The sequence below is a fragment of the Nerophis lumbriciformis genome, linkage group LG39 (genome assembly GCF_033978685.3).
Source record: "Nerophis lumbriciformis linkage group LG39, RoL_Nlum_v2.1, whole genome shotgun sequence".
Taxonomy (NCBI): Eukaryota; Metazoa; Chordata; class Actinopteri; order Syngnathiformes; family Syngnathidae; genus Nerophis; species Nerophis lumbriciformis.
In genome coordinates, this window is record NC_084586.2 from 1,895,001 (window position 1) to 1,915,066 (window position 20,066).

Here is a 20,066-nt window from a genome sequence, read left to right on the forward strand (position 1 = left end):
GCTACTACTACAAATACTACTACTACTATACTACAAATACAAGTGCTACTACTACAAATACTACTACTACTATACTAATACTACAAGTAGTACTACTACTACCACAAGTACTACTACTACTACTATACTACAAATACAAGTGCTACTACTACTACTACTACTATACTAATACTACAAATACAAGTACTACTACTATACTACTACAAATATAAGTACTACTACTACTACTACTACTACTACCACAAGTACTACTACTACTACCACAAGTACTACTACTACTATACTACAAATACAAGTGCTACTACTACAAATACTACTACTACTATACTACAAATACAAGTGCTACTACTACAAATACTACTACTACTATACTAATACTACAAGTAGTACTACTACTACCACAAGTACTACTACTACTACTATACTACAAATACAAGTGCTACTACTACTACTACTACTATACTAATACTACAAATACAAGTACTACTACTATACTACTACAAATATAAGTACTACTACTACTACTACTACTACTACCACAAGTACTACTACTACTACCACAAGTACTACTACTACTATACTACAAATACAAGTGCTACTACTACAAATACTACTACTACTATACTACAAATACAAGTGCTACTACTACAAATACTACTACTACTATACTAATACTACAAGTAGTACTACTACTACCACAAGTACTACTACTACTACTATACTACAAATACAAGTGCTACTACTACTACTACTACTACTATACTAATACTACAAATACAAGTACTACTACTATACTACTACAAATATAAGTACTACTACTACTACTACTACTACTACCACAAGTACTACTACTACTACCACAAGTACTACTACTACTATACTACAAATACAAGTGCTACTACTACAAATACTACTACTACTATACTACAAATACAAGTGCTACTACTACAAATACTACTACTACTATACTACAAATACAAGTGCTACTACTACAAATACTACTACTACTATGCTAATACTACAAGTAGTACTACTACTACCACAAGTACTACTACTACTACTATACTACAAATACAAGTGCTACTACTACAAATACTACTACTACTATACTACAAATACAAGTGCTACTACTACAAATACTACTACTACTATACTAATACTACAAGTAGTACTACTACTACCACAAGTACTACTACTACTACTATACTACAAATACAAGTGCTACTACTACTACTACTATACTAATACTACAAATACAAGTACTACTACTATACTACTACAAATATAAGTACTACTACTACTACTACTACTACTACCACAAGTACTACTACTACTACTACCACAAGTACTACTACTACTATACTACAAATACAAGTGCTACTACTACAAATACTACTACTACTATACTACAAATACAAGTGCTACTACTACAAATACTACTGCTACTATGCTAATACTACAAGTAGTACTACTACTACCACAAGTACTACTACTACTACTATACTACAAATACAAGTGCTACTACTACTACTACTATACTAATACTACAAATACAAGTACTACTACTATACTACTACAAATATAAGTACTACTACTACTACTACTACCACAAGTACTACTACTACTACCACAAGTACTACTACTACTACTATACTACAAATACAAGTGCTACTACTACAAATACTACTACTACTATACTACAAATACAAGTGCTACTACTACAAATACTACTACTACTATACTACAAATACAAGTGCTACTACTACAAATACTACTACTACTATGCTAATACTACAAGTAGTACTACTACTACCACAAGTACTACTACTACTACTATACTACAAATACAAGTGCTACTACTACAAATACTACTACTACTACTATACTAATACTACAAATACAAGTACTACTACTATACTACTACAAATACAAGTACTACTACTACTACAAATACAAGTACTACTACTATACTACTACAAGTACTACTACCACCACAAGTACTACTACTACTACTACTATACTACTACAAATACAAGTACTACTACTAATACTATACTACTACAAATACAAGTACTACTGCTACAAATACAAGTACCACTACTATACTAATACTACAAATACAAGTACTACTACTACTATACTACTACAAATACAAGTACTACTATACTACTACTACTACTAAACTACTACAAATATAAGTACTACTACTACAAATACTACTATACTACTACAAATACAAGTACTACTACTATACTACTACTACAAGTACTACTACTACTACTATTATGGGGCGGCGTGGCGCAGTGGAAGGGTGGCCGTGCGCGACCCGAGCGTCCCTGGTTCAATCCCCACCTAGTACCAACCTCGTCATGTCCGTTGTGTCCTGAGCAAGACACTTCACCCTTGCTCCTGATGGGTGCTGGTTAGCGCCTTGCATGGCAGCTCCCTCCATCAGTGTGTGAATGTGTGTGTGAATGGGTAAATGTGGAAGTAGTGTCAAAGCGCTTTGAGTACCTTGAAGGTAGAAAAGCGCTATACAAGTACAACCCATTTATCATTTATCATTTATTTGCATTATGGCCGCCAGTGAAATAAAACCCGTAAATTAGCCGCATTGTTTTATAAGCCGCAGGGTTCAAAGTGTTGGAAAAAAGTAGCGGCTTTTCGTTTGGAATTTACCTCTGCTTTGTTTTTAATAAATACTTAGGCCCACTACGCTACCGTATCTGAATGTTGGTCACAGTGGTGTTTTTCGAAGTCATTGTCTGTCTGGGAGATCTATATACAGGTAAAAGCCAGTAAATTAGAATATTTTGAAAAACTTGATTTATTTCAGTAATTGCATTCAAAAGGTGTAACTTGTACATTATATTTATTCATTGCACACAGACTGATGCATTCAAATGTTTATTTCATTTAATTTTGATGATTTGAAGTGGCAACAAATGAAAATCCAAAATTCCGTGTGTCACAAAATTAGAATATTACTTAAGGCTAATACAAAAAAGGGATTTTTAGAAATGTTGGCCAACTGAAAAGTATGAAAATGAAAAATATGAGCATGTACAATACTCAATACTTGGTTGGAGCTCCTTTTGCCTCAATTACTGCGTTAATGCGGCGTGGCATGGAGTCGATGAGTTTCTGGCACTGCTCAGGTGTTATGAGTGCCCAGGTTGCTCTGATAGTGGCCTTCAACTCTTCTGCGTTTTTGGGTCTGGCATTCTGCATCTTCCTTTTCACAATACCCCACAGATTTTCTATGGGGCTAAGGTCAGGGGAGTTGGCGGGCCAATTTAGAACAGAAATACCATGGTCCGTAAACCAGGCACGGGTAGATTTTGCGCTGTGTGCAGGCGCCAAGTCCTGTTGGAACTTGAAATCTCCATCTCCATAGAGCAGGTCAGCAGCAGGAAGCATGAAGTGCTCTAAAACTTGCTGGTAGACGGCTGCGTTGACCCTGGATCTCACCACTTCATGCTTCCTGCTGCTGACCTGCTCTATGGAGATGGAGATTTCAAGTTCCAACAGGACTTGGCGCCTGCACACAGCGCCAAATCTACCCGTGCCTGGTTTACGGACCATGGTATTTCTGTTCTAAATTGGCCCGCCAACTCCCCTGACCTTAGCCCCATAGAAAATCTGTGGGGTATTGTGAAAAGGAAGATGCAGAATGCCAGACCCAAAAACGCAGAAGAGTTGAAGGCCACTATCAGAGCAACCTGGGCTCTCATAACACCTGAGCAGTGCCAGAAACTCATCGACTCCATGCCACGCCGCATTAACGCAGTAATTGAGGCAAAAGGAGCTCCAACCAAGTATTGAGTATTGTACATGCTCATATTTTTCATTTTCATACTTTTCAGTTGGCCAACATTTCTAAAAATCCCTTTTTTGTATTAGCCTTAAGTAATATTCTAATTTTGTGACACACGGAATTTTGGATTTTCATTTGTTGCCACTTCAAATCATCAAAATTAAATGAAATAAACATTTGAATGCATCAGTCTGTGTGCAATGAATAAATATAATGTACAAGTTACACCTTTTGAATGCAATTACTGAAATAAATCAAGTTTTTCAAAATATTCTAATTTACTGGCTTTTACCTGTAAATACTCTCTAATCCCACCTGCATTTGTGGCTTCGTGGCGTACAGAAGACTGAAAAGGTTCCAGCTTAAAAAACACATTTTGATTGGGTGACGTCAAGGAACACGAATTAGGTGATCGCTTCTTTCACTTTTGGCCCTCACATACTTGTTGCTGCTGCATTTTTGTCAATGAAGTGTAGCGTGCAATTATCTGGGCCGGCCCACACACACACACACACACACACACACACACACACACACACACACACGCGCACACACACACACGTGCAGACAGACAGACATGAATGAATGCGCCCCTCCCCCGGCTGGAAGTGCACAGCTGCTGCTGTTTACCATGTCGGGACCAGAAAAACATCCTGTACAGTTCTCTGGCTGCAGAGCTCCCCTCACATAATAAACACGGACCATCGGCACAGCTTGAAGCCCCACTTTGGATGTTTTCTTTAAGAGAGGGGGGTCCCAATCTGAAAGTCCCGCCAAGAATTCCCCCCCCCCCCAATCCAGCCTTGATTGGCAGTGTGTTGGCGAAGGAAGTGACTCTCATGCAAACAGCAGAGAATGGGCACGCAGGTGTGACCTTGGTCTGGTTGGGCCCTTGTTGTGTCTGGGGGGGAAAAGTGGGCGAGGACAGTTTAGGGTGGAATGCCAGCGTGTGTTCTCAGTGTTTGTGTACCCTGGAAGCCTTTTGTTGGCGCGCGCACAACAACACGCTCGTCACACCTGAGCCTGAAGGAACCTTTCCACACTCGGGTGTTTGTTTCCAGTAGGAACGTTTTGTTTTTTACGTGCCGATACCAAACATCCATGAGTAAGCTTGGTACCAGTTATATGATTTGAAGGGAGACTTACGTAAGACAACATATATTTTTATGTTGTTTTTTTTAATACGACAAGTACGAGGTGGCCAACAATGCTGTAACTATTCCGTCCGTAAAGCTTTCTAAAAAAAAACATCTAAAAAGCGTCAACAATACGCCGTTTACATGACCTGAATATTAACTAAGTAGTAGCGATATTATTAGAACGCTAACAAAGACAAACTATTTTTAGCAGCGCTGTGATCACAGAGAGCTAACGAGCTAATGTTGCTATATTGACATACTGAGCTGCTGCATCACCTCTGAGTTGGTGAAAGTTCATCCTAGATCAGCTGTGTCTCAACTTTGACTCAGGGGGGCCGCACTGGGCTAAAAAATAAAAAAAATATTTCTGCATTATTGTTACATTATTTCTACATTATTGTTACATTATTGCTGCATCATTGTTACATTGTTGCTGCAATATAGTTACATTATTGCAGCATTATTGTTACATTATTGCTGTATTACTGTTGCATTATTGCTGCATTATTGTTACATTATTTCTGTATTACTGTTACATTATTGTTACATTATTGCTGCATTATTGTTACATTATTGCTGTATTATTGCTGCTTTATTGTTACATTATTGCTGCATTATTGTTACATTATTGCTACATTATTGCTGCATTATAGTTACATTATTGCTGCATTATTGTTACATTATTGCTGCATTATTGTTACATTATTGCAGCATTATTGCTGCATTATTGCTGCATTATTGTTACATTATATTATTGCATTATTGCTGCATTATTGTTACATTATTGCTTCATTATTGTTACATTATTGCTGCATTATTGTTACATTATTGCAGCATTATTGCTGCATTATTGCTGCATTATTGTTACATTATATTATTGCATTATTGTTACATTATTGTTACATTATTGCTTCATTATTGTTACATTATTGCTTCATTATTGTTACATTATTGCTGCATTATTGCTGCTTTATTGTTACATTATTGCTACATTATTGTTACATTATTGCTGCATTATTGTTACATTATTGCTGTATTATTGCTGCTTTATTGTTACATTATTGCTGCATTATTGTTACATTATTGCTGCATTATAGTTACATTATTGCTGCATTATTGTTACATTATTGCTGCATTATTGTTACATTATTTCTGTATTATTGTTGCTTTATTGTTACATTATTGCTACATTATTGTTACATTATTGCTGCATTATAGTTACATTATTGCTGCATTATTGTTACATTATTGCTGCATTATTGCTGCTTTATTGTTACATTATTGCTACATTATTGCTGCTTTATTGTTACATTATTGCTGCATTATTGTTACATTATTGCTGCATTATAGTTACATTATTGCTGCATTATTGTTACATTATTGCTGCATTATTGTTACATTATTTCTGTATTATTGTTGCTTTATTGTTACATTATTGCTACATTATTGTTACATTATTGCTGCATTATAGTTACATTATTGCTGCATTATTGTTACATTATTGCTGCATTATTGCTGCTTTATTGTTACATTATAGTTACATTATTGCTGCATTATTGTTACATTATTGCTTCATTATTGTTACATTATTGCAGCATTATTGTTACATTGTTGCTGCATTATTGTTATATTGTTGCTGCATTATTGTTACATTATTGCAGCATTATTGTTACATTATTGCTGTATTATTGCTGCATTATAGTTACATTATTGCTGCATTATTGTTACATTATTGCTGCATTATTGTTACATTATTTCTGTATTATTGTTGCTTTATTGTTACATTATTGCTACATTATTGTTACATTATTGCAGCATCATTGTTACATTATTGCTGCATTATTGTTACATTATTGCTGCATTATTGTTACATTGTTGCTGCATTACTGTTATATTATTGCTGCATTATTGTTATATTATTGTTACATTATTGCTGCATTATAGTTACATTATTGCTGCATTTTTGTTACATTATTGCTGTATTATTGTTGCTTTATTGCTACATTATTGCTGCATTATAGTTACATTATTGCTGCATTATTGTTACATTATTGCTGCTTTATTGTTACATTATTGCTACATCATTGTTGCATTATAGTTACATTATTGCTGCATTATTGTTACATTATTGCTTCATTATTGTTACATTATTGCTGCATTATTGTTATATTGTTGCTGCATTATTGTTGTATTGTTGTTGCATTATTGCTGCATTATTGTTACATTATTGCTGCAATTTTGCTACATTATTGCTGCATTATTGCGTCATTGTTGCTGCGTTATTGCTGCATTATTGCTACATTATTGCTGCATTATTGTTGTGTTATTGCTGCATTATTGCTATGTTATTGCTGCATTATTGTTACATTATTGCTGCAATTTTGCTACATTATTGCTGCGTTATTGCTGCATTGTTACATTATTGCTGCAATTTTGCTACGTTATTGCTGCAATTTTGCTACATCATTGCTTCATTATTGCTGCGTTATTGCTGCATTATTGTTACATTATTGCTACATTATTGCTGCATTATTGTTACATTATTGCTGCGTTATTGCTGCATTGTTATATTAATGCTGCATTATTGTTATATTGTTGTTGCATTATTGCTGCATTATTGTTGCATTATTGCTGCAATTTTGCTACATTATTGCTGCATTATTGCTGCGTTATTGCTGCATTATTGCTACATTATTGCTACGTTATTGCTGCATTATTGTTACATTATTGCTGCAATTTTGCTACATTATTGATGCGTTATTGCTGCATTATTTCTACTTTATTGCTGCATTATTGTTACATTGTTGCTGCAATTTTGCTACGTTATTGCTGCAATTGTGCTATGTTATTGCTGCAATTTTGCTACATTATTGCTGCATCATTGCTGCGTTATTGCTGCCTTATTGCTGCATTATTGTTACATTATTGCTGCATCATTGTTACATTGTTGCTGCATTATTGTTACATTATTGCTGCATTATTGTTACATTATTGCAGCATTATTGTTACGTTGTTGCTGCATTATTGTGACATTGTTGCTGCATTATTGTTATATTGTTGTTGCATTATTGTTACATTATTTCTGCAATTTTGCTACATTATTGCTGCATATTGCTGCATTATTGCTATATTATTCCTGCGTTGTTGCTACGTTATTGCTGCATTATTGTTACATTATTGGTGCAATTTTGATACATTATTGCTGCGTTATTGCTGCATTATTTCTACTTTATTGCTGCATTATTTCTACTTTATTGCTGCATTATTGTTACATTATTGCTGCATCATTGTTACATTATTGCTGCATTTTTGTTACATTGTTGCTGCATTATTGCTACATTATTGCTGCATTATTGTTATATTATTGTTACATTATTGCTGCATTATTGTTACATTATTGCTGCATTATTGTTGCATTATTGCTGCATTATTGTTGCATTATTGCTACATTATTGTTGCATTATTGTTACATTATTGCTGCATTATTGTAGTATTATTGCTGCATTATTGTTACATTGTTGCTGCATTATTGTTACATTATTGCTGTATTATTGTTACAAAGCTGCATTATTGTTACATTATTGCTGCAAATTTGATACATTATGCATTATTGCTACATTATTGCAGCAATTTTGCTACATTATTGTTACATTATTGCTGCAATGTTGCTACATTATTGCTGCGTTATTGCTGCATTATTTCTACTTTATTGCTGCATTATTGTTACATTATTGCTGCATCATTGTTACATTATTGCTGCATTTTTGTTACATTGTTGCTGCATTATTGTTACATTATTGCTGCATTATTGTTATATTATTGTTACATTATTGCTGCATTATAGTTACATTATTGCTGCATTATTGTTACATTATTGCTGCATTATTGCTGCATTATTGTTGCATTATTGTTGCATTATTGCTACATTATTGTTGCATTATTGTTACATTATTGCTGCATTATTATTACATTATTGCTGCAATTTTGCTACATTATTGATGCGTTATTGCTGCATTATTTCTACTTTATTGCTGCATTATTGTTACATTATTGCTGCAATTTTGCTACGTTATTGCTGCAATTTTGCTACATTATTGCTGCATCATTGCTGCGTTATTGCTGCATTATTGCTGCATCATTGCTGCGTTATTGCTGCGTTATTGCTGCATTATTGTTACATTATTGCTGCATCATTGTTACATTGTTGCTGCATTATTGTTACATTATTGCTGCATTATTGTTACATTATTGCAGCATTATTGTTACGTTGTTGCTGCATTATTGTGACATTGTTGCTGCATTATTGTTATATTGTTGTTGCATTATTGTTACATTATTTCTGCAATTTTGCTACATTATTGCTGCATATTGCTGCATTATTGCTATATTATTGCTGCGTTGTTGCTACGTTATTGCTGCATTATTGTTACATTATTGGTGCAATTTTGATACGTTATTGCTGCATTATTTCTACTTTATTGCTGCATTATTGTTACATTATTGCTGCATTTTTGTTACATTGTTGCTGCATTATTGTTACATTATTGCTCCATTATTGTTATATTATTGTTACATTATTGCTGCATTATAGTTACATTATTGCTGCATTATTGTTACATTATTGCTGCATTATTGTTGCATTATTGCTGCATTATTGTTGCATTATTGCTACATTATTGTTGCATTATTGTTACATTATTGCTGCATTATTGTTACATTGTTGCTGCATTATTGTTACATTATTGCTGCATTATTGTTACATTATTGCTGTATTATTGTTACAAAGCTGCATTATTGTTACATTATTGCTGCAAATTTGATACATTATAGCTGCATTATTGCTACATTATTGCAGCAATTTTGCTACATTATTGCTGCATTATTGTTACATTATTGCTGCAATGTTGCTACATTATTGCTGTGTTATTGCTGCATTATTGCTACGTTATTGCTGCATTATTGCTGTGTTATTGCTGCAATATTGCTGCATTATTGCTATGTTATTGCTGCATTATTGCTGTGTTATTGTTGCAATATTGCTGCATTATTGTTACATTATTGCAGCATTATTGTTACGTTGTTGCTGCATTATTGTGACATTGTTGCTGCATTATTGTTATATTGTTGGTGCATTATTGTTACATTATTTCTGCAATTTTTCTACATTATTGCTGCATTATTGCTATATTATTGCTGCGTTGTTGCTACGTTATTGCTGCATTATTGTTACATTATTGGTGCAATTTTGATACATTATTGCTGCGTTATTGCTGCATTATTTCTACTTTATTGCTGCATTATTGTTACATTATTGCTGCATCATTGTTACATTATTGCTGCATTTTTGTTACATTGTTGCTGCATTATTGTTACATTATTGCTGCATTATTGTTATATTATTGTTACATTATTGCTGCATTATTGTTACATTATTGCTGCATTATTGTTTCATTATTGCTGCATTATTGTTGCATTATTGCTACATTATTGTTACATTATTGCTGCAATATTGTAGTATTATTGCTGCATTATTGTTACATTGTTGCTGCATTATTGTTACATTGTTGCTGCATTATTGTTACATTGTTGCTGCATTATTGTTACATTATTGCTGTATTATTGTTACATATCTGCATTATTGTTACATTATTGCTGCAAATTTGATACATTATAGCTGCATTATTGCTACATTATTGCAGCAATTTTGCTACATTATTGCTGCGTTATTGCTGCATTATTGCTACATTATTGCTACGTTATTGCTGCATTATTGTTACATTATTGCTGCAATGTTGCTACATTATTGCTGCGTTATTGCTGCGTTATTGCTGCATTATTGCTACATTATTGCTACGTTATTGCTGCATTATTGTTACATTATTGCTGCAATTTTGCTACATTATTGATGCGTTATTGCTGCATTATTTCTACTTTATTGCTGCATTATTGTTACATTATTGCTGCAATTTTGCTATGTTATTGCTGCAATTGTGCTATGTTATTGCTGCAATTTTGCTACATTATTGCTGCATCATTGCTGCGTTATTGCTGCGTTATTGCTGCATTATTGCTGCATCATTGTTACATTGTTGCTGCATTATTGTTACATTATTGTTACATTATTGCTGCATTATTGTTACATTATTGCAGCATTATTGTTACGTTGTTGCTGCATTATTGTGACATTGTTGCTGCATTATTGCTGCATTATTGTTACATTATTGCAGCATTATTGTTACGTTGTTGCTGCATTATTGTGACATTGTTGCTGCATTATTGTTATATTGTTGTTGCATTATTGTTACATTATTTCTGCAATTTTGCTATATTATTGCTGCATATTGCTGCATTATTGCTATATTATTGCTGCGTTGTTGCTACGTTATTGCTGCATTATTGTTACATTATTGGTGCAATTTTGATACATTATTGCTGCGTTATTGCTGCATTATTTCTACTTTATTGCTGCATTATTGTTACATTATTGCTGCATTTTTGTTACATTGTTGCTGCATTATTGTTACATTATTGCTGCATTATTGTTATATTATTGTTACATTATTGCTGCATTATAGTTACATTATTGCTGCGTTATTGTTACATTATTGCTGCATTATTGTTACATTATTGCTGCATTATTGTTACATTATTGCTGCATTATTGTTGCATTATTGCTGCATTATTGCTACATTATTGTTGCATTATTGTTACATTATTGCTGCATTATTGTTACATTGTTGCTGCATTATTGTTACATTATTGCTGCATTATTGTTACATTATTGCTGTATTATTGTTACATATCTGCATTATTGTTACATTATTGCTGCAAATTTGATACATTATAGCTGCATTATTGCTACATTATTGCAGCAATTTTGCTACATTATTGCTGCATTATTGTTACATTATTGCTGCATTGTTGCTACGTTATTGCTGCATTATTGCTGTGTTATTGCTGCAATATTGCTGCATTATTGCTATGTTATTGCTGCATTATTGCTATGTTATTGCTGCATTATTGCTGTGTTATTGTTGCAATATTGCTGCATTGTTGTTGCATTATTGCTGCATTATTGCTACGTTATTGCTAGAGGGACAAGCGGTAGAAAATGGATGTGTTGTTTGTGTGTTGCAGCGGTGGCCTTCCACAGCCCGCCCGTCACCATCAAGAAGGAGCCTCAGAGCCCGGGCTCAGACCCCAGCCAGTCATGTAGTCACAAGCAGACCTTCAGCTTCCCCAGTGGAGAGCAGTGCCTTTACGCCAGGTACACATGCTAACATGCTAACATAGCATTCATCTTATGTTGCTGATCACCTTAGGCCACGCCCTCTTTTCTTGGTGACGTCCAATAAGCATCCACCTTTTTACTCAGTGATATTATGAAGTGTACACTATTTCAATGTCTTCATTGTCCCTCCTTTCCTACTCACTACTTTCCTTTTCCACTTCCTTCCTTCCCACCCTCCCTTCCTTTCCTATTTCCTTCCCTCCTTTTCTACTTCCTTCCTTCTTTTCTTCCTCCCATCTTCTCCCTTTCCTACCTCCTTCCCTCCCTTAATTTCCTACTTCCTTCCCTTCTTTTGACCTACCGTTTCCTCCCTCCATCCTTTCCTACTTTCTTTCTTCCTTCCTTTCCTCCCTACTTCCTTCTTTTCTTCTTTCTTCCATCCTCCTTCCTTCCCTTCTTTCCTTCTCATTTCCCTCCTTTTTCTACTTCCGTCCCACCTTTCCTACTTTCTTCCCCCCTAAATCCTCCTTTCCTCCCTCCTTCCTTTCCTATTTCCTTCCCTCCTTTTCTACTCCCTTCCTTCTTTTCTTCCTCCCACCTTCTCCCTTTCCTACCTCCTTCCCTTCCTTAATTTCTTACTTACTTCCCTTCTTTTGACCTTCTGTTTCCTCCCTCCATCCTTTCCTTTCTTCCTTCCTTTCCTCCCTCTAACCTTCACACCTACTTCCTTATTTTGTACTTTCTTCCATCCTCATTCCTTCCCTTCTTTCCTTCTCATTTCCTTCCTTTTTCTACTTCCGTCCCTCCTTTCCTACTTTCTTAACCCTTTATCCTCCTTTCCTCACTCCCTTCCTCCTTCCTTTCTGATTTCCTTCCCTACTTTTCTACTCCCTTCCTTCTTTTCTTCCTCCCATCTTCTCCCTTTCGTACCTCCTTCCCGCCCTTAACTTCCTACTTCCCTCCCTTCTTTTGACCTTCTGTTTCTTCCCTCCATCCTTTCCTACTCTCTTTCTTCCTTCCTTTCCTCCCTCTTACCTTCCCACCTACTTTCTTCCATCCTCCTTCCTTCCCTTCTTTCCTTCTCATTTCCCTCCTTTTTCTACTTCCGTCCCTCCTTTCCTACTTTCTTCCCCCTAAATCCTCCTTTCCTCCCTCCCTTTTCTTCCCTCCTTTTCTACTTCCTTCCTTCTTTTCTTCCTCCCATCTTCTCCCTTTCCTCCCTACTTCCCTCCCTTCTTTTGACTTTCTGTTTCCTCCCTCCATCCTTTCCTACTTTCTTTCTTCCTTCCTTTCCTCCCCCTTACCTTCTCACCTACTTCCTTCCATCCTCCTTCCTTCCCTTCTTTCCTTCTCATTTCCCTCCTTTTTCTACTTCCGTCCCTCCTTTCCTACTTTCTTCCCCCCTAAATCCTCCTTGCCTCCCTCCTTCCCTATTTCCTTGCCTCCTTCAACCCTACTTCCTACTCCCCCGCAGTGCCTATGAGCAAAAGAGGGCAGCAGGAGGCGCCAAGGGTTGCCAGATGTCGCCCATGCAGCAGCAGCATTATTCCCCCAAAGGAGTGGGCGGCGGCTACATGACCTCCGCCTCCCAGCCGCTGCCTAGCAACACGTACCCCCTCAATGCCAGGTGACCGTCTGACCTTTGACCCCGTGACCTTGACCCTGTGGAACAAAGTTGACGATGTTTGTCACCCGCAGATATCAAGGCCCCTCAGGAGACCCCATGTGCCCCCAGTTCCCCGGCTTCCAGCGAATGTCCTCCGCACCGGCGGGCCACGGCGGAGGGGGCGGAGCCTACCAGCGGCAGCACTCGGAGCCGTGCGTGGCGTACGCGCAGCAGACGTTCAAGCGAGAGTACGTGGACCCGTCGTACGAGCGGGCGGCTCACCTGGCAACCCAGGCGGGACAACATGGCCGCTGTCACACGCACAGGTTCCCCCCCGCCCACATGATGGTGAAGCAGGAGCCCACAGACTACACCTACGACACAGGTGAGACCTCGCTACAAGACGTGTAGAGAAGCCTGAGGAGAGGCACATAACAAAATATTCCTCTGATTTTTAGCATCAACGTTTTCTTCTATTTCCTTCTTTCCTTACTTTTTATTTTCCTACTTCCTCCCGTTTTTACTTCCTTCCCTTCCTTTCATATTACCTTCCTTCCTTTCCTCCTTCTCTCCCTTTCCTACTTCCTTCCCTCTACTTTTTCCTTCTCGACATCCGTCCTTTTTTACTTCCTACTGTCCTTCTCTCGTTCCCTACTTCCTCACTTTTTTACTTCCTTTCTTTCGTCCTTCCTTCCCTTTTTTATTTCCCTTCCCTACTTCCTTCCTTTTTTACTTCCTACTGTCCTTCTCTCGTTCCCTACTTCCTCCCTTTTTTTACTTCCTTCCCTACTTGCCTACTTCCTTCCTTTCCTCCTTCCGTCCCTTTTTTATTTCCCTTCCCTATTTCCTTCCTTTTTTACTTCCTACTGTCCTTCTCTTATTCCCTCCTTCCCTATACGTCCTCTCTTTTTTACTTCCTTTCCTCCTTGCCTCCCTTCCTTTCTACTTTCTTCCTTCCCTACTTGCTTACTTTTCTCCTTCCCTACTTCCTTTTTACATCCCAACTTCCTTCTTTTCCTTCCTCCCTCCTTCCCTTTTACTTCCTCTATTTTGTACTTCCTTCCTTTCCTATTTCGATCCCTTCCTCCCTTCTTTCCATCCTTACTCTTCCCCTTTTTCTGCTTCCTTCTCACTTTTCCCTACTTCCCTCCTCTCATCCTTTTTATTTTCCTACTTCCTCCCGTTTTTACTTCCTTCCCTTCCTTTCATATTACCTTCCTTCCTTTCCTCCTTCTCTCCCTTTCCTACTTCCTTCCCTTTTTTACTTCCTTCCCTCTACTTTTTCCTTCTCGACATCCGTCCTTTTTTACTTCCTACTGTCCTTCTCTCGTTCCCTACTTCCTCACTTTTTTACTTCCTTTCTTTCGTCCTTCCTTCCCTTTTTTATTTCCCTTCCCTACTTCCTTCCTTTTTTACTTCCTACTGTCCTTCTCTCGTTCCCTACTTCCTCCCTTTTTTTACTTCCTTCCCTACTTGCCTACTTCCTTCCTTTCCTCCTTCCTTCCCTTTTTTATTTCCCTTCCCTATTTCCTTCCTTTTTTACTTCCTACTGTCCTTCTCTTATTCCCTACTTCCCTCCTTCCCTATACGTCCTCTCTTTTTTACCTCCTTGCCTCCCTTCCTTTCTACTTTCTTCCTTCCCTACTTGCTTACTTTTCTCCTTCCCTACTTCCTTTTTACATCCCAACTTCCTTCTTTTCCTTCCTCCCTCCTTCCCTTTTACTTCCTCTATTTTGTACTTCCTTCCTTTCCTATTTCGATCCCTTCCTCCCTTCTTTCCATCCTTACTCTTCCCCTTTTTCTGCTTCCTTCTCACTTTTCCCTCCTCTCATCCTTTCTTCCGTAGACAGAGATTTCATGAATCAAAAAAGTTTGAGGTCAGAAGAAAGTTGAGAATCTCTTGGGAATTTCTTCTTGGTTTCAAGTTTCTTTTTTTCCAAGTCATGATGGAAACATGACTGCAGACAAAGGAACTTGAAACTATCTGTGTGTGTGTGTGTGTGTGTGTGTGTGTGTGTGTGTGTGTGTGTGTGTGTGTGTGTGTGTGTGTGTGTGTGTGTGTGTGTGTGTGTGTGTGTGTGTGTGTGTGTGTGCGTGTGTGTGTGCGTGTACACAAGAGTGTGTGTGCTAACAATAACACAGAAATACGCTGGCTTATTGTTTTCTAAATCAAAAAAACGTAACAAATATAAATCAAGTGTCGTTCAAAAACCAAACGTAATTGAAGAGTAAATGTAATCAAATATTATTTCTGTAGCCTGTAATTGTTTCTTCCAACTTGTTGGAAAGAACATGAAAACATATATACACACACACATATGTGAAAATGAATGGATGGATGTATGTATATTTACATATACACATAATTATGTTGCATGTAATATTTGTGCTGAAGTATTCAAAGTGTGTACTTGTACTGCGTGACAAAACATGTTTTTGCTTCCCAGATGTTTCCGGGTGTTCTTCCATGTATCAGCACAGCGAGGCCTACCCTGCCCCTCAGCAAGGCAGCGAAGGTAAGACGAATAAAAATGAAGTACACACTTTTAGGAGACTGACGAGCAAACTTGTGTTAAACAAAAGAAGATGGCCGCTATCAAGTAAACACCTTTGAAAGGAATCTAATGAATCATTTCAACAATCAGTATCAAGTTCTCAATGTTTCTTTCCTGTACCTAAAATGAAAGCATAAAAATACATAATACGGTGCCAATGCTAATATCAATAATATTAGCATTGTTGTTAGCTAACAAAGATTGTGTCCATCATATTCACACCTGTGGTCTCCTAGGTTACCTGTTTGAAAACGACTCCCGTGTGGTTCCAGACAAGGTGGAAGGTGAGCACACAAGACGATACAGGATGACGATAAGGATATCACATCGTATACAGCGACACAAACTCATGAAAACACAATCAAATTAAATTTGTCACTCATTGAATTTATTGACGTTTCATATTTTATTCAGTTTGTGAAACATTAAAATACAATCTATATACAGATTTACAACACTGAGGATACTTAAATATAATACACATATTACATATCTACATATCTATATAAAGCTGTAAGTCTCATCCATAGATATATACATGTATATATATTGATAAATATACTTACATATATAGATGGGATATATAGCTATAGACATCTCTACATATATTTATAGAGATGTATCTTTGCATATGTCTGTAGTATATAATATACATAGATACCTCTATATATAAATAATGACTTATATATATATAGATGAACAGTATAGCTATAGTCATCTCTAAATATGTGTAGATATTTAGATCTATTTAGATCTATATATATCTATACATATTCTTGTAGATATATATGTATATATAAGTATTTATACTTAGATATACTTGATATATATATGACTAGACATGTCTATAGCGATACATCTCATCTACAGATATGTAGATATAAAACTTTATATAAATATCCATCCATCCATTTTCTACCGCTTATTCCCTTTGGGGTCGCGGGGGGCGCTGGAGCCTATCTCAGCTACAATCGGGCGGAAGGCGGGGTACACCCTGGACAAGTCGCCACCTCATCGCAGGGCCAACACAGATAGACAGACAACATTCACACACTAGGGCCAATTGTAAATCTACATGTGGACATCCATATCTAGATATTTCTAGAAATGATTAACATCTTAATATATATTAATATATATATCTATAGATACGAGCTAGATAAAGTATGTCTTCCACATAAGTGTGATGCAAACATAAGACTGACATTTTGTCACAGTTGTGCAAGTTGCGATGGTGTTGATAATGTTTGTTGTTCCTGTGTAGGCGAGGTGAAACAGGAAGGTGGGGGCGTGTTCGGCGGGGGCGCACCTTATCAGCGGCGAGGCTCGCTGCAGCTGTGGCAGTTCCTGGTGGCGCTGCTGGACGACCCCGCCAACGCACATTTCATCGCCTGGACGGGCCGAGGCATGGAGTTCAAACTCATCGAGCCCGAAGAGGTACGTCCCGGTCATGTGACCCGTGGTCATGTGACCCGTGTGTCTGCGGGCAGAGATGATGACTTCATTGATGTTTGCACATATAATTAGTGCGGTTGTTAGCGTCCTCCATTAGGAGGCCATTATGGGCGGATTAATAATTAATGTGCTCTTTTAGGAGGCTCGGCCCCTCCCCCTCTTTATGAAAGATGTTTGTGGCGCCCCCCAGTGGCCAAAGTAACAGTTGTGTTGTCAGGTTGCTCGCCTGTGGGGGATGCAGAAGAATCGTCCGGCCATGAACTACGACAAGCTGAGTCGCTCGCTGCGCTATTACTACGAGAAAGGAATCATGCAGAAGGTAATGCTCGCTCACACGCCCCCCCCCCCCCCCCCCCCCCCCCCCCCCCCGTGTTGCCCACTCGTGTCTAACCTGGCTTGCGTGGTGGCGCAGGTGGCGGGCGAGCGCTACGTCTACAAGTTTGTGTGCGAGCCTGAGGCCCTCATCTCGCTGGCATTCCCCGACAATCAGCGGCCAGGCTTGAAGGCGGAGTTTGAGCGCTACGTCAACGAGGAGGACACGGTGCCGCTGTCACACCTGGACGAGGGTACGCCCTACAACCCCGCCGACGCCGCGGGAGCCCAGACCTACTCTAAAGGCTACATGTACTAAAGCCACGCCCCCTCGCTCTACCAAACATCTTCATACCCACAATGCACCTCTTGCACACGTCCTGCTCCACTTGTATATACAAATGATCTCATTAAGAAACTTCTGTCACATCAACATGACATGATTGCTTAGTAGTAATAATAAATACTCTGAATTATTATACCCAACAACATGTCCTCATTCTTCTGCAGCTACACAACAGCTAAGCACACAAATAATAATCATTGAACAATAAAAAATTATTGTTCAATGATTGTTGCAATATTACTTACACATACAAAAGTCTATTAGAAAGTATTTAGTAACAAACGTGTTCGCATCAAGCTTAACTTCGTGAAATATTGTGACCATTAGGTGCCCCCAAAAACAACTGCCAATCCACTTCAACTTAAAAGACAAAATAGGTCCATTCTAGACGGTTAATAATAAAAAGGTTAGTGTTTTTCATAACTACCATTGTTGTCTACTACAAATAGCAATGTAACGCAATCTTACTACTACAACAAAAACTACTTAAACAACACATACTTCAAAAACGTGTCCCGTGAAAAACCGTCCGACCAGAACTCTCTAATAACTCACTACACCCGTATATTTTAGCGCTTTCATGGCGAGTTTACTGACAGATATAAGTAAGAACTTTACACTACTTTATATTAGAAATGGCAACAGCGGAGAATGAATGTCCCATAACAAGAAGATAGAGAAAAAGAAGAAGCTTATCTAGTACGGTGTCGGCACGGACTACAAAGGCGGACGCACGCAATTTTTCAGGATTTATGCAGATCCCAAATACAGATCAGCAGGTAAGAAAAGTTGCTTTTGCATAATATTGCGAAACAAAATGCCAGATAATATGTGTTATCGTATACACACACCATAATAATACTCTATGTGTTTAATGCGCCGACAATCCATCAAGCGGTGCGCGGAGCTTACCAAAGTCTTACTAAAACATTTTGATAGATTTTTGAGCGCCGTGTGTAATGTTCTATATTTTCATTGGAACATATAAAATGTTGGTGTTGTTTACTTGAGTCATATTGCAGTCTACATGTATCTCTTATGTTTGACTGCCATCTACTGGTCACACTTATCATTACACCATGTACCAAATAAAAGTGCTTCGAGGTCGGTAAGCAAAACCAGAATTATTACGCACATTAGGCGCACCGCGTTATAAGGCGCACTGTCGAGTTTTGAGGAAAAACAAGTATTTTAAGTGTGCCTTATAGTCCAGAAAATACGGTAATCATAATATATAATAATAATAATACAAGGATATACACTTTTATTTTCATTACTGTACAATTGTTTACCATTGTACTGTAATTGGAAGGTAAATATAAAGTCAAACTGCTTGTGTGTTACATACTTGGCCAATAAAGATGATTCTGATAAACAAAAAGGAAATAGAAAAACATGTTTCACTTAAATAAAAATTCAACATCTTTAAGTGGGTTTTCATCCTCTAAATCGTTTTTTTTTCCCCTCACGAGAGCGCGGCATTCTCGCTCGTTGGTCCGTGTTGATGGGCTCGTATTGCCCCACCGGGTTGAAGCTGAAACATTACCACAATGGGACATTTGGCTTTGTCGTCTTATTTTTTTGTGTTGCTTTGCGGTAATGCTC

General features: G+C 37.4%; 2 protein-coding genes across 7 annotated transcripts in view; one reads left to right on the forward strand and one right to left on the reverse strand.

The window, feature by feature from the left end:
• The window catches only part of etv4 (ETS variant transcription factor 4), a 246,452-nt gene extending 227,854 nt beyond the window's left edge, over positions 1-18,598 (forward strand). For all 6 annotated transcript variants that reach the window (XM_061931726.1, XM_061931728.1, XM_061931725.1 and 3 more), the window contains 8 exons: positions 12,094-12,223; positions 13,662-13,814; positions 13,886-14,178; positions 16,241-16,309; positions 16,585-16,632; positions 17,613-17,785; positions 18,021-18,122; positions 18,216-18,598. In XM_061931726.1, the coding sequence (XP_061787710.1) occupies positions 12,094-12,223; positions 13,662-13,814; positions 13,886-14,178; positions 16,241-16,309; positions 16,585-16,632; positions 17,613-17,785; positions 18,021-18,122; positions 18,216-18,434 (1,187 nt within the window). In that variant the 3' untranslated portion in view covers positions 18,435-18,598. The remainder of the gene's footprint in view (positions 1-12,093; positions 12,224-13,661; positions 13,815-13,885; positions 14,179-16,240; positions 16,310-16,584; positions 16,633-17,612; positions 17,786-18,020; positions 18,123-18,215) is intronic.
• The window catches only part of LOC133577735 (ATP-dependent RNA helicase DHX8-like), a 31,795-nt gene continuing 28,843 nt past the window's right edge, over positions 17,115-20,066 (reverse strand). The window contains exon 24 of the mRNA XM_061931723.1: positions 17,115-17,828. The gene's annotated coding sequence lies outside the window, so the exon portion shown is untranslated. The remainder of the gene's footprint in view (positions 17,829-20,066) is intronic.